This window comes from Pithys albifrons, chromosome 1 (assembly GCF_047495875.1).
Source record: "Pithys albifrons albifrons isolate INPA30051 chromosome 1, PitAlb_v1, whole genome shotgun sequence".
In the NCBI taxonomy this organism is placed as follows: Eukaryota; Metazoa; Chordata; class Aves; order Passeriformes; family Thamnophilidae; genus Pithys; species Pithys albifrons.
The window spans coordinates 61,537,110-61,553,147 of record NC_092458.1 but is presented as its reverse complement, the minus strand read 5'-3'; the positions used below and the strand labels follow the sequence as shown (position 1 = coordinate 61,553,147).

The 16,038-nt window shown below is 38.6% G+C and overlaps 1 protein-coding gene across 1 annotated transcript in view; it reads left to right on the top strand.

The window, feature by feature from the left end:
- FREM2 (FRAS1 related extracellular matrix 2) overlaps positions 1–10,288 on the top strand; it is a 115,852-nt gene extending 105,564 nt beyond the window's left edge. The window contains exons 21-24 of the mRNA XM_071552332.1: positions 2,363–2,489; positions 2,684–2,871; positions 3,731–3,877; positions 5,506–10,288. Coding sequence (XP_071408433.1) covers positions 2,363–2,489; positions 2,684–2,871; positions 3,731–3,877; positions 5,506–6,015 — 972 coding nt within the window. The 3' untranslated portion in view covers positions 6,016–10,288. The remainder of the gene's footprint in view (positions 1–2,362; positions 2,490–2,683; positions 2,872–3,730; positions 3,878–5,505) is intronic.
- Positions 10,289–16,038: the final 5,750 nt, after the last annotated feature.

Sequence of the window (16,038 nt, the reverse complement as noted above, 5' to 3'; positions counted from 1 at the left end):
ATCTGAGTTCAGCACTTCAGCTGTTGTCTGGCATTTTTAATCTGCTTCTAAGGGACTCTAAAGCAATTCATAGCAATGCTAAACCACAACTTGTGCCTGATGTTAGTATAAACAGTAAGATGTTAATATTTCAAAGTTCTAAAACCCACAAAAATTATCTCAAAATGGGCAAAGTAGCCTAGGAAGAGACCTAACTGGAAGCAGCCAATGACTAAGAACTAAGAACTGTGACTAAGAATTAAAACTGCCATGGAATAAATAGATACTATAGAGGTAATTATATCAGATAAAGCTTTAATAATACAGTGTATGGAAGTTTCAGGCACATCAATTCAAAATAGGCACAAGGTGCAAAGTTGCAACAGTGTGATAGACTGTGGCCAGTTAATCCCTCATCACCAAAATATTTGCAAACCAAGACCAGCTCCTTTTCTTGAGATACTCATAATAAAAGGGATGCAGGAAATTCTGTGGTCCATGATTTGTTCCCTATGATCATAGATTGAAACACTATGTGGAATTAAGCAGGTCTCAAAAAAGCAGCACCTGGCAGCATTACAATAGCACAAATTTGGTAGGCAGTATCCACCATCTGAAAGAGGGTATGTTTAGATTGGTAATAAAGAAGACACTTTTTACAGTGAGGTGGTGAGACACTGGAACAGGTTGTCCAGGGAAGTTGTGGATGCCCCATCCCTGGAAGTGTTCAAGGCCAACCTGGCCTAGTGGAAGATGTCCATGTCCATTGCAGAGAGATTGGGTGAGAGGATCTTTAAATGCGCCCTCCAACCCAAACCACTCTCTGACTCTCTGAAATCAGTAAGTGTAGGTGTCACACTGGACCAAAATGACTTTTACTGTAAAGTCTAATGATAAAATGATGAGGCAGTACAGGAATTTATTTCCCCTAATTCTTTGTCTAGTGTTCCAGCTTATGTACTGAATTATTTTCTTAGGCTTTTTAATATGAGGCTTTTCATTTTCTTGGAAACATTTTGTTCTAATCTCCTTTGCTATTGTTTTCATTGTTCACAAGTGAGGAACTATTTTAAGATTCAAACATCAAGAAGACAATGTATTTGGTGTTTTCCCCCTAGAGATTCAACAAGTCCCGTCCTTTAACTGAATACAGCCTTCTTGTTTCCTATGCAATGGACATTTGCACTGCTCAGGAAGAGCTTCATGAGGCCACAGTTGTTTCTCTTTCAGAACTAGCTGGAAATCAGTTGTGCCAGTCAAGTGTTTGAAGCTGTGGGACTGCAACCCAATAGCCTCAATCACAGGCATTTAGAAAGCAACATTCCAAGAGAATGGAAATTATTTTTAATCATTATTTCTGTGCAAAGTCTATGGTGGTAGGGTTGCTCATTCTGAAGAGTAGCAATCTATTTATAAAAATATTCCAGCTATACATTTTTATTGCCAAATCCTGTTGCTTTGATAATTTTGAGACTTTATTGTGAAATGGACCCTTTTTCATGAGCCAGTAAGGATGTTTACTTTGTTTTTTCCTTCCTTCCTTTCCACTTATATACATACATAAACATACACATATATGCTAACATTTTTTTATTTGTTTGTAGCCTCTTGGGGTTTTTTTTATTTTTTGGGGATTTTTTTAATGTTTATGTCTTTTACATTGTTTCCGCAGGTACACTCATCTTTTGAACTTTAGCCTTCCCCCAGTTCTGCTCACTGTATTATTTCCCATTTTTTATATCTCTTTATAGTTTGTCTTCTATCTTCCACTATATGGCCCCATAAGAATCTGCTGCTGATAATATTGACTTATTTTATACTTGTAATCAAGGAATAACAATAGTAACTGTGTCAAATATATAAATATAAATACTAGCATAAAAAGCTGCTCAAGTAGCTTGAACATGCATGGTCTGATATCATCAGAAGAATTGATACTTGCAAATAAATCCTCAGAAGTGTGTACTTTAAATAATTGGCAGAGGATCAGAAGAAGAAATAGGACGGGTATAAGAATGAAAATGGGATAGAGAAAACAGGCTGTGATGAGTCAGAGGGAGAGAAGTTTTAGAGAGAATTATTTTTCTCATGTTACCACCATACATAAGCTGCCCTGGGCACTTCTTTACATGGGATGTGGAAAAATGTGTTGGGAGAAAACTAACTAGAATACCATCAAATATCACAGCTACAGATAATCCAAGATTTTATGCATGTAGAATGTACAGCAATATATGTCTAGTACAAAGAAATAATTTTGTTAAACAGTATTTTTGCATGTAGATGTGCAGAGCTGATAAGTAATGTACGTTGGAAGGTCATGCTCTGATTTAAAAGTCATTAAAGAGTATTTGTTGAAAAACCTTATACTTTTGTGTTCTAGGTCAGTGACCCAGTGGCTGCTGAGTTCAGCTTGAACACCCAGATGTTCCTCCTCTCCAAAAAGACGCTGTGGCTATCTGATGGTTCAATGGGCTTTGGGCAAGAAAGTGATGTTGCTTTCTCAGAAGGTATAATTGTTGATAGATCATGCATATTTAATTTGAATTCCTCACTATCAGGATCCTGTTTCAGTCAAAACAAGATAGGACTGGGGTTTTGGGCTCATTGCACTAAGATTCTTTACTAGGCTTATCAATTTAGCCTCAGAACTGTGCTAAGTGTTCCAGTCTAATAGGATGTGAACTGTATGCATTGTTTACAGGTGATATCATATATGGTCGGGTGATGGTAGATCCAGTGCAGAATTTGGGTGATTCCTTCTACTGTAGCATCGAGAAGGTTTTCCTATGCACAGGAGCTGATGGATATGTACCCAAATATAATCCCTCCAACACTGAATATGGGTGCCTTGCTGATTCACCATCTCTTCTACACAGATTTAAGATTGTGGTAAGTCTTCTAATTCTAGGAGGATGCACATATGTATTTTAATTTTTTTTTCTAACCTCTTTTATCCAGAAACCGACTGTTCTTTAAAATGTTCTTGATAGCACCAAATTTGAGCTCCAAGCTACCACAAACTGATGGAGGCAGTATCTTGCCTTTCTCTCTCCTGGTTCCATTCTTAATCTTTCTGAGGACTGCCTTTATTGAGAGTTTGACCTAAGTTAGAATCCTAAGATAGGCTTTTTCTCTGCATTGTCCATGTCCATTGACTATAGAGAGTCTTAGGAGACATTCAAGTTAAGGATTGGAATTTGTTTCATCCATCCAAAATTTAGTATATAGTATGAATGTACTCCATAGGGAAAGAGAGATAGCTTAGAATTTCTGATATAATTTCTTTTCTGAAAATAACTTTCAAGTAAGCCTAAATAACTACCTACCTGATGCCCAACTTTTAGAGTTAACTTTGAGTAAGATGATTATATAATTAGCAAAACAAATTTATGTGAATATCTGTTAATGAGATGAAATATAACTTCTTTAGACTGGGAAATACACTTCTTGCATTTGAGACCACATTTATGTTTTTTTTTTTACTTAAGAAGTGTAGCTATGGTTCTTCTCTAGTGTTTTCCCCTTGTATTTCAGAAAAAAAAGTATCTTCAGCCAAGAAATTAAATGGAAGTTAGTGCAAGTCAAGTGTGATCACAACTGCTTCTCATGTCTTTTCTCTTGGTATTTGACTAGATTGCATAAAATAGCATGGGTAAATTTCACAATTTGTACATTGTTTGTAAATATTAAAACTGTTTTTCCTAGAAGAAGTATATCTGTGGTTTACAATTTTTTCCCCTCCACACAGGACAAAGCTCAGCCAGAGACGCAAGCCATAAGCTTTGGAAATGTGCTTTTTAATGCAAAACTTGCAATTGATGATCCTGAAGCAATTCCATTAGTTAAACAGCCAGGCTCTGATGGATTTAAAGTAGACTCAACTCCTCTATTTCAGGTATGATTTCTATAGCTTATTAGGAAGAGTACTGAACCAAGAAAAGAACACTTGCATGGGTACTGTTAACTGCAAGTCATAATGAAGCCAACAGAAAGATTTATTCTGATTCCAGTGACAGTCAAACACAATTAGAAATGCTTAAAAATTTCTAGATATAAAATTTGGAAATTTGCTAAAGTATTTTTTGTAGGGATACTCTGTTTTTCTCCTGTTTAATTCCACAAACTAACCAGAAATTATACAAATTGTTCTTACACATTTCTCCTAAGAACTTAATAAGTTTCTTGTTACACAGCAATGTTTTATTGTTTACCATCTCACTTCTCAAAGACAAAATATTAAAGAAGCATAAGCATTTATAGTGAATTTCATCAAAATCTCAGTGATACTCAGTATTTTCTGTACAATTCTTTCCTTGCAAACTTGCGCAGTGTGAAGCACTGGAGTGCCTCAAAATTGTCAACTAAAAGGTGTAACTACTCCTTAATTATATATAATCCTTCAGCTGTGTGCATTCATCCCTTTCATCTATATAACCCATCCAAGAGCTGTCTCTTCACTGTTTGTTTCTTTAGTATTTGCAAAACTACATGCAAAACTCAAGTGTATAAATTAGTGGAATTAGAGACACTGATCCTACTCCAGGCAACTTCAGTATTAAAGGTCCCATTGTAAGTAATGGAATTTTTAAGAAAACAGCCTACTTATCAGTATGAAAAGGATTCCAAAATCTGCCCCCACCAAAAGGAAATCTCATCTTTTTTCTAAGAAGAATCCATTTCCTATAATGCAGGGATTTTTCATCATCATTCTGTCAAAGGAATAAGAATACGTAAAAGCAATAGTGTATCCTGAAAAAGACTTGAAAAAAACAAGAGTAAAATAAAAAATGTGTTATTTCTCACATTAACAAAATGACTGCAATCATCTGAATTATCAGTCCATAACTTTAAGACAATATTTGGAGAAGCCTACTGGACCTTCCAGAAAATAAATTTATTATGTGTACAGGAAAGACAAGAGAAATTTAAGGACAATAATATCATCTCACATAGACTGCAGGGACTCACACAATCACAGAATGGATGAAGTTGTTGGGGGCTTGTAGAAACTGAGTGTTCCAATACCTTGCTCAAAGCAGGGTCACCTAGAGCAGGTTGCCCAGAACCATGTCTAGTTGTATTTCAAATATCTCCAAGGAAGGAGACTCCACAGGCTCCTTGTTTCAATGTTCAGCAATTTTCACAGTAAAACATTGTTTTCTTATATTTAGGTGGAATTAGAGACAGAGCCTGATCAGCTGGGTGGCTGGGCCTGGAAGGTCCTTTTCTGAAGCCCATCCACAGCTAAAGGTCGTTTCTGTGGCCTTTGGTGGCCTTCTTCATCTGCACGTGATAGCTATAGAGTCTGGCCATGGAGAGTAGTGGAGACTAACCCTGCTTAAAATTTTTGCAGAAAACATGACTCCTTTGGTGCACATTGGCACATAGCAGGGCATTATCTGTGCATGATTTTGAAAGTACTTGTCCAGACAATCATTTCAGAACAGAGAATGGTTTCCCCTGTGTGTAGTCCTGCCCAGGTTGTGTATGTGGTGTTTAAATACAAAAAATGTTTCTTTCTAGGTGTCTCTGGGTAGGGAGTGGTATGTCCATACAATCTACACTGTACGTTCAAAAGAGAATGCTCACCGTGGAATCGGCAAAAGGAGCGTGGAGCACCAGTACCACTCCCTCTTCAGTGGTGGGAGCCCAGGAGCACCCACACAGAGACGGCACAGGAGGGGAGCTGAGCAGGACCCAGAACTGGCAAAAGACATTGGAGTGGAAAACAGCCGAGGAACAAACATCCAGCACATAGCACTAGATCGCACCAGCAAGAAACAGGCACCTCAAAGGGAGGTAGCAGTCGATGTTCCTCCCAGGGAACTGAATAACCAAAGTACAGGGATCAGCATAGTCACAATCATTGGTGGAGCTGCTGCCGTTTTCCTTGCCATCTGCTTAATTGCAATTATCATTTTGCTGCTAAAATGGAAACAAAATTCTGAGAAGAAGGAAGCCACAAACAAGGCAGGCAGCAATGAACCAATGATGCTACCACATAATTACAGCAGCGACAGCTCAGAGGTTTGATTCCAAGACCTCAGGATTAAAGCCAGAGTCTCCAGAGTGCCTCAAAATAAAACTTGAACTGCACGTTTTTAGCAGCAGATAATGGTGACTCATAAAGAATAAAGAGTTCATATGCTTCTAGGTGTACTTGAAATTTGTTATCATGAACTCTTTCTGCCATTATCAACAGTAGAAGAAGCTTTATGGAATCTCCCACTTTGCACAAAAGGAAATGCTGACGTCCCTATACCATGCACTACTCTCAAGCAGCAATTCAAGGAAGTGCATTGTAAGGGAGAGGTTATTGTTTTGGTTTTGTATTTTCTGACATTTAAAAAAAAATAAAAGAAACATACAAAGGTGCTATATATCCTGTCTGCAATGAAAGAGGAGATCTGTTTCTTCAGAAACACATAATACTTCAGAGAAGGAATCCTTACACTCTTCTGTTAAATTTTGTACTGTTTCTTACAAAGAACTCAATGTCTAAATTAGCTTGAAAGATAATGAAATGCCTTAGGCAGGAATCCTCCCTCCTGTAAGCTTTTGACTTCATTTAAACTATACCAGTGATTTTTATTTTTTTTTACTTATTATATGTAACAACTTTTTCAAAAGACAGCTAGTTTATACAGCATAGCATTATGAACAGTTGCATGCCACAGGATGCAATACATACTTTTTTTTGCAAATTCCTATTTGTCTCTTTAATCTTTTTTTTTTCCTTATTTATGTTTATATAAAGCCAAAGAATGCAACAAATCCAGAAAGAATTTTGGTTTTCAATGAAACTGGACACTTCTGTCCTCCTAAGTTTATAATGGATCATGGAAGTGTTTTAAGGTAAATTATATTTTTTGGTGCATGTCCACTGCTGAGAAATGCAAGCATTAGTATTTCAGTACCTAGAGAAGATGATAGTTAGATTCAAAATGCAGAGGACAAGGTTCTGCCTGAACTGAGCCTAGGAATCATGAATCCAGCATGTAATTGTTAGTTGCCATATTAGATGTCAAAAAGTGAAGAAAAATTAACATTTGATTAAATCAAGTAGTATTTATTGCTGTATAATCATAGCACATTTTGACAAACATTCTGGGTCATTGTTGAGCTTTTTTGATCAGTGACTACTTTTTCAAGAGCAGCTCTAATTTTCTCTCAGCATTCACGATTTAGTTAGCATGACAAGTTTGGATCAACAGTGTCCTGTTTCAGCTTTTATCCAGACAGGACCTGTTCTGTTCCAAAGATGGTTTTATCCAGACAGGGCCTGTTCTGTCCCTGTCAAATTCTTGGCTATGAAAGCTATGTAACTTTCAGGAAACTGTCCCATTTGGCACACTAGCATTTTATATAAGCAAGTCCTTTCAAGTCATAGAATCATAGAATGGCCTGGCTTAGAAGGGACCTTAAAAATCATCTAGTTCCAAACCTGCTGCCATGGGCAGGGACACCTTCCACTAGACTAAGTTGCTCAAAGCCTTGAACACTTCCAGAGATGAGGTCTCCAGAACTGATCTGGGCAACCTGTCCCACTATGTCAACCCCCTCAAAGTAAATTTCTTCCTAATATATAAACCTATCCTCCTTCAGTTGGAAGTCATTACTCTTTGTACTATTGATACATCCCCTTGTGAAAGGTCCCTCCCCAGCTTTCTTGTAGGTCCCATTCAGGAACTGGAAGGCTGCTCTGTCTCCCCAGAGCCTTCTCTTCTCCAGGCTGAACAACCCCTACTGTTTCAGCCTGTCTTCACAGGAGAGGTGTTCCAGCACTGTGATCACCCTCACAGCCCTCCTCTGGACTCACTCCAACAGGTCCACATCCTTCTTATGTTGGAGGCCCCAGAGCTTTCTGTGGAGGCTCACAAGAGTGGAATAAAGGGGAACAATCACCTCCCTCAACCTGCTGGCCACACTGCTTTTGATGCAGCCCAGGATAGAGTTGGCTTTCAGGGCTGCAGGGCACATTGCCAGCTCATATCTAGCTTCTCATTCACCAGCACCTCCAAGTCCTTCCCAGGGCTGCTATTAATTCATTCTCTGCCCAGCCTGTATTTGTGCTTGGGATTGCCCCAGTCCAGGTACAGGACCTTGCAGTTGGCCTTGTTGAACTTCATGACTTATGCACAGGCCCAGCTCTCAAACCTGTCAAGTCCCTCAGGATGCCATCCCTTCCCTCCAGCATGTCAGTGACACTACACCTCACAGCTTGGTGTCATTGGCAAACTTGCTGAGGGTAAATTCAATCCCTTTGACCATGTCACTGACAAAGATGTTAAACAAGGTTGGAGACAATGGAGTTGTCAATGGAGTTAAACTGTATAAACTATATAAAATCTGAATTAGGATGTTGAGTCTGCTAAAATGCCTGTTCCCTTCCATCATCTTGTAGAACTAGAAACCGTCTTCAGCTGAATACCTTTAGTATTCTGGGGATCATGCTGCAGAGATCTGAGTTAGCTGAGCAGGATTCAGCCTGAAAACAGCTTGACTGTAACCACACAATGTTGCCTTTGAACTAAAAAAAAAAATCCAGGTTTCCTGGCCTGCCTGTGGTGGTGCTCAGTCAGCACAGATAGACCTGACCTAGTAAATTGAACAATAAGCCATAAAGACTCAGAAACATGAATGTCTGCTAGCCTAGGAATAGCTCTGCAATAATTCAGAATGAATATGCCCTAGAGAGACTCATGCTAATGTCTTTTGCTCTGGATTTGTATTGTTATAACTTCACTAATTTGATAGGATTTCACCAGTTTTTCACAAAATGAATCAGATCAAAATCTGTCCTACCTTTTCTACGTTTTCTGAAGGAGATGATTAGACAGTTTAATTAAAAGATGTTTGCAGCACCCCAAGGATCAAACTCCTTTACTAAGCTCTAGCAGTCATCTTTTATTTTAATTAATCTGAGTTCTAGCCTGAAACAATTATCTGTAAGCCATGCCCTGTTGTCAAGTCACCTGACATCAATTTGCTCTTTTAATGTTCCCAGTTTTGTGATCCATGTATTATGTGTGCAAGATTGATCAAAGACTTAACTCACAGATACTTTTTGTATTTAGTAAGTTCACCACTAAGTTGCAAATGTAACCCAAGATCAAATTTGCCTTTGTGCCTGTATGTGAAATCACTATGAGAAAAGCAGAATTTCTCTCCTGGAACCTGCATGTTTGGATAATAGCAATCAATGATTCTACAGTAAAATTGGACACATGTAAATAATAGACCATTTTAATATTTATGAAATGCCTGTTTTTTATGACCAGAGATCTTTTTTTAAAATATATATATAAAATACAGAAATTAGGTGTTTATCAATAGAGCTATTTTTCTGTTTTTGAATTTTATCAGGCTGAAATATCAATAAAGTTACTTGCAGGCAGAATCTTTTTTAATTAGTATTTGATTTTATAAAATCATGTCAAAACCCATGTGTTCTACCAAATAGCCAAATATTTGGCCCGGTAAAACCTTGATCACTGCTTTGAATAGCATCTGATTACAACTTTGTAAAATATTTAGGTTGATGGGGATTATCAGTCTAATGTTTTTCTAACAATATAAAAAATAATGGTGCAAACTGGTGATAACAAAGAAATGGACACAGCAAGCACTGAAAATCTGGACAAGCATGAGTGAGATTCATGACTCAGATATCCTTTTATTGGGAAAAAACCCCAATGTTTTTGGTAAAGCATGCCAGATTTGTCCCATTCTTAAGAAATTGGATTTCTTAAAGTTCAGTGAACTATAAATACCTCAGTAACAGCATGCCCTTTTTTTATTTTTTTTTTAGTGTGGCTTCAAGGTTTTATATTTCAGCAACACATTTTGGAAGCTTATTAACATTTTACCTTCTACTTAACAAGTGGCCTTGTTTATACTAACCTGAATAAGTGCCTCATTCCCAGTTATGTGCACAAATATTTTAATATTTATCTATCCATACAATAAACTGAGTATATTTTATATATATATTTAATCTATTTCCAGAATTTGTATTCAGTCCTCTTTTTCCTGGAGATGCTTATTCTGCTAGCAGTAATACCTTTTGTTAAACCATTTATACAATAATTGCTGTGTTTACGTTTGTTACCAAGCTGTCATATTTATTTGGAACAATTTTTTCCTTATGTCTATGGCTGTGATATTTGGCATTTGTGTCAGGAAAAGAAAAAACCTACTTCTTTCTGGTTACTGATCTAAGGTTTGTGTATGAATAGCACCCTGTGAAGAGAGGTCAGTAATGCAGTGTTAAGAAAAACTAATTTGTCACATCAATGGAAGAACATAGACTTACTCTGTTTGCAATAAATCTCACTGCTTTGTTCCTGAACTGATTGTTTTCTGGTCATGAAGTGTTTGGCATTGGAGTTGGGTTTTAATCATTGTGGTTGCACTCATGGCTCAGAGATGTATTTCTCTTTCAATTCCAGAACATCAGAAATTTCTAGATATCTACAAGTCTTTTTAGGCAAATCTATCACTAATAGATGTAGACACTTATGGTGAAGCTGGTTTTTATTTTACATATACATAATAAAATAATATGTAATAAAAACCGTATATATATAATACATATATACTATGATGCAGAAAGAAAAAGCAGCTGAGAACTTTTCAGTTCTCACCTCACCCTTTGTAAACTGGCCAGCACTGACCTCTGATTTCTGTGTGAATTTAATCAAGCACCTACCTCCTTCACTGCCAGAAAGGCCATACTTCATGGCTAGTTACACAAGTGATGCTGCATACTTACTAACTGCTATAAGGAGGGATAAAGTAGCAGTCAGCGATTCCTTCTTTCCTATTTCTATTCCCTTATACTACCTAAACTTTCTCATGTGGATTATACTCAACCAGGTATATACTCAGCCATCCCATATCATATCTGTGAGCTCTGTGTTGTGATTTCTGCCAGTGCAAATCAGACTGAGTTTCTGTCCTGCTCCAAAATAAATAGCTATATATGATGAATAAAGAATCTGGTCACAGAACTATACCACTATCAATAAATCAAAGGACATTAATTTCCCAGTCCTAGATCCACAGCAATCAAGTCATGTCCATATTTGTTCATGTCTGTGCTCATTTTGGCACTTAGCGGGATTTTGGTACTCTTAAGATATTCAAGCATGTTTCAACAGGTCCAGGATGACTTTCATTTCACAACCCAAACTTAGTTTGTTTCAGCATCTATGAGTCAGGGATTTTTAGTGCACCCTCACTGTCTCTTGAAAGAATAATTCCGCTCCTGACATTGAATGCTTCAGCTTTATAAGCTGTTCAGTAAATTATTCTTAAGTGGCTGGCTGTTTGAGTTTTGGGAGTTTTATTGATTGTCTGAAGAGATAATCCATTCAGAATTTACCTTGCACTACTGTGTCTCTGGTAAGTAACCAATGACTTCCAGTAAAAATTAAGCGAACAGCTGGAAGATTTTTAAGTGATACAACTTTTTTCATTTTGTGGGCAATACTCAAGCATGTGCTGGATTCCTGCCATCTCCCGTTACCTGCAGTTTCATGATACAAGTTTTCCTGAGCACAAGTTTACATGTAAAGCATGAATCTGTGGCTGTACTAGTTAAAGTGCTCAGGTTAAACTAGTGCAACTGGAACATCATGTGTAACAATTGTCATCTCTACCAGCCTTTTGATCATTTTTGTAGCAGAAGTTCTAATCAGCACATAAGACAAGATGAGACATCTGGATAAGTTCTTGTTGTAACTACCTCTTTGATAATATATTACTCTCTGCTTTTCTTCCACTTGCGTTCCCTTCCCAAAAGAAGCTATAATGGAATTAAATGATGCAGCAAATGACAAACAGGACAATAAGAGGTAAGAAATGTCTTCACCATAAGGAGAGATTAAATAGATAAAACTCTTCCACTCTTCAACCTTGAAAAGAATTACCCAAGGGAGAGTATTATAGAGGTTCATTATATCCTGGATGTTACAGAGACAGTGACTAGGGAACAATGATTCACTGTTTCTTGTAATACTTTAGAGTAGTTCCTCCCAACAAAATTTGCTGTCTGCAAGATTGTAACTAAGTAGTCAATACTTAATCATCTGACCTAAATTTAAAATTTGTAAGACTCATTACTGAAGGATGATGTGCATGCCAAACTAAAAAAGAAATGACATTCACGGGAAAAAACTCCATTGCAATCAGCTGTTTGCATCAACAGCTAGTTCAGAAAAGCTGGACTCGTAAAAGCCAGGAAGATTCAGGAAAAGGATCAAGCTGTTCTTGTTTCCTTCTCTTCCCTACAACTCCATTACTGGGCACTGTTGGAGGGAGATCACCTAACCCAGAAGAGCCACTCTTATGCCCTAACAGTTCTACAGAGACCCACTGGTCCCAGGCTTGGAATTGGCCATATAAAGTACAAAAATCATAATACGTGGTGGTGGTTTTATTCTTGGACTTAAATGAGAAATGAAAATTTCCATTTGCCAGCACTCTAGGCCTCTAGCAGCTGGTTTACTTGCACCTCACATCTGCCTAAACCTCCTGCTAAGGACTGCTTGAAATGGTAGCATGATCCAATAGCCGTTTCCTGGAGCATATCCTGTGAAAGCCTATGGGCTGGGCAGAATGAGGTAAAGTCTCTGGAGAGAGGAATGTGTGGGATAAGGTAAAAGATACTGTTGATGATTTTGTTTACCTTATAAACATGCTCCATTTATTCTCTTCTGTGTGTCACAAAAGGTTAAAATAATATTTTTGGGGCTCTCAAGTGTCTCTTTCACTGATTTTTTTTTCCTTCTGTTTCTTATGGCACCAAAATTATTGTGGCAAGAAAGAAACATAAATACCAAATTCTTTTAAAGTAATAGCTCATGCGGATGTGTCTGGGCTTTTCTTCCATTTCTTGGCAAGACACCTGGATTTCAGTACAGCAAGCCATACTATGACCCACAGGGACTGGCCCCATTATTGTCAAGTCTGTGAAACCAAGGCAGGAAGGAGTATGACCTGGCTACTTTCTCAGGACAGCAAAAGCCTCTGTCTTTGGGGACAAAAATGATGTTGCTATGTCAGGAGGTTGGCTTTGTAGGTGCCTCCTGTGCTTACATCTCACAGCAGCATCACACAATACCACAGACTGCCTCACCAATAGTCTTCTGGAGCCAGGATTCTTGGCCTCCTGTTATTGGGATTTTGAAACACTCTCCAAGCAGGAGGAAAGGAAAGCTTTGGATCCATTGTCAAAGAGCATCAGCTGGAGAGAGACTTGTAATCATTTTCTGGACATCAGCACCTGCCCATGCTTCACACATACCTCTTTCATCTCTCCAGGATTTAGCAGAGATGCCCTCAATATTCCAGGCAACTCTAATGCATCAGAGTGTGCAATACAGCACAGGGTCTCTCAGGGCTCCATTTTTGCACCCCTGGAGACTTCTTTCATCAGAGGTTGTAATGTCAAACATAAGATTGCCATGCTGCACAGGCACTGTGCTCATGTATGTCACATCTTCCAAGAGACCAGTGGCAAAAGTCTCAGCAAACCATATTCACTTCTCCTCAGCTTCACTCAGATCCTAACTCAGGTGAACTTGAATAATAAGGTCCAAAAAAAGCTCTGGTATGGACAGTATCATGGTCATCACAGACACCTAAAAGGTGCTGAAAGAAGTGCAACAGAGAATTGCAATTCTTACTGCTGATTAAGGATCTACACACTGTGTTTGGTTGTGGGAAAAGTTGGTTTGTCAGAGGTGACTCTCAACACAGCAGGCTGTTCACTAAGACCTAGCCCACTTGCAGAAAACACCCAGAGGAGTGTCAGAACCTGTTTTGTTGCTCACTTAACTGTTTGTAAACAGGCTGGCACCTAAAAGAAAAAAAGATGAGTTTCAGAGGCAGAACCCACTTCTTGTTTTTATGTAGCCAAGCTACTTGTGAGCAATCCAATATCTTCTTTCTCTTGCTGAGTGTTTTTTTCTCAATTAGTTTTATAGTTAGACAGCTTTTCTGGGAAATTCAGATTCTTTTATCAGATACTAGACTGAAGACTTCTTTGTGCACACCACCAGCAACAACTGGTGCACTCTTATTACTCTTTCCTCAGCTGTGGTGATTTTTCTACCCAACACCACTGTGCTCAGAACAGGACCATCAAGAACAGCTTCTATCCAAGCTTTTTGACTTGGTACACTGCTGCTTGGATTTTCCTCTCCAATTTGGTGCAAAGCAGATATTTCTCCCCCAGGAAACTTCAATTTCCTCTGGAACTGCATTTGCCATCCATAACCTCACTATGAATGCTAAGTGTGAGGCCAGCAATTCCAAAAACTTCTTACAGCATTTAGGCATTGCCTGTAGTTCCCATCTGGAACTGTCAACTGTGGTAATATGCGTGACCCCCATCTTCTCTAGAAGTGCTGAGAAGTGTTACTCTCCCACAAAATGTTTTGTTTCAAAGCATGACTGTAACAACTCTACATGTGTGCACACGAACACACAGAAACACACATGCACAGAATACATTTTATTATTATATAAATTTTATATAAGTTTTATCACGTAATATATACTTTAAGCATACATGTGCATGTACTTGTATCTAATATGTTTACGCATTTTATATAGTATGTAATAAATATTTATGTATGTAATTGTAAATATTTTATGTCTAATATTTTTATCATATAATATAATTTTGATTTATATGTAGTGTCTTAGATAAGATCACAAGGATGAAGTGTTACAATTTGGAAGCAGAATTCAAAGTGTATTTGCCTGGAAGGAATCACAGCAGCCAGACCCACAGTCAAAGCCTGAGAATGTACCTCCCAGGGCTTTGGGGTAGGGAGACTGATTTGATACAATTTCGGAGTCCAAAATAATCAAACTGGTGGCATTCAGGACTGTGTCCCCGATGGTCACTTCAGTAGTGGCAGCTCCTGGGCCCAGCAGGTGCAATCTTTACTTTCATCTTTGAGCTTCTTAGTTCAGGTCTGCTGCAGGATGCCAAGGAGAAGTACAACCATTCCTCCAAAATACCTTGTGTTTGGAGATCAGCAAGTGAATGCATTGAGAAAAAAAGAAGTTAAATGATAAAACTTTTCCAGAAGTCCATGTTTCTTCTATTTATTTTATGTCAAGTTGCTGCAGCATCAGAATTTCCCTGCGGTCTGGGGGCTGAAAAACCATAGCCATTGCAGCAGCTTCTCCTTTGGCCCTCTTCTGAGCTGCTGGGCTCTTAGGCCCTCTTCTTCAACTGCTGTGAGCTGGATTTTTGTCCCTTATTAGCAGAGTTGCCTGGTAATGCCATCAAAGATGGGGAAGGCAGCAGGCTCCATCAGTGAGCATGTGTCTCTAGGGACCAGTGGCAGGGCATGTTCCCAGCCTCTGGGTCACCTGAGGCCTCTCTCCCTCATCCCCAGACATTTTAAGAGAGTCTTTTTCATCTAGTAAAGGTATGAAATTAAAAGCTAATCAGCTGCCCAGGGAATGAGGGAGTTTGGCTGCTAAACAAAGAACGGCTGTCTGCTGTCAGATGCAGTCCAAGATTTTTCAAAGGGGCAACAAAAGTGCTTTATTCCCAAGGGATGTGAACCTTAGCTCCCTTAACTCCTTGGTGGCTCCTGGTACCCCCAGCTGGGGCAGGAGAGGTCACTTTGGTCCTGCTCAGACCAGCCCTCCCATCCCTCTGGAGCAGTCTGCTCTCATTAAACCAGCTGTGGCAATTAGTCATAGAATAAAGTGAAAGGGAGCACTCACGACACAGGGAGCATCCTACCTGGTGAGTCACCAACATCAACTGCAAATGGGGCTTTTTCTGCTGTCACACAGGGTGTGGGGAGCCTGTTGCTTACTGGTGGGTTGGAAAAGAGAGTTAAATGTGTATTTTAAAGCAAAGCAGGCAGGCCAAGTGGGTGCCTGCAGACTAAAAGGCACCTGTTTGTGCTAACAGTTTCACAGAGCCTGATTGACTATTCAGAACAATCTTAATTTAATGATTTGAGAAATGAACAGTTTTGTTGTCTCTAAATTATTTCTGTTGAGTTTTTGCTACAGAAT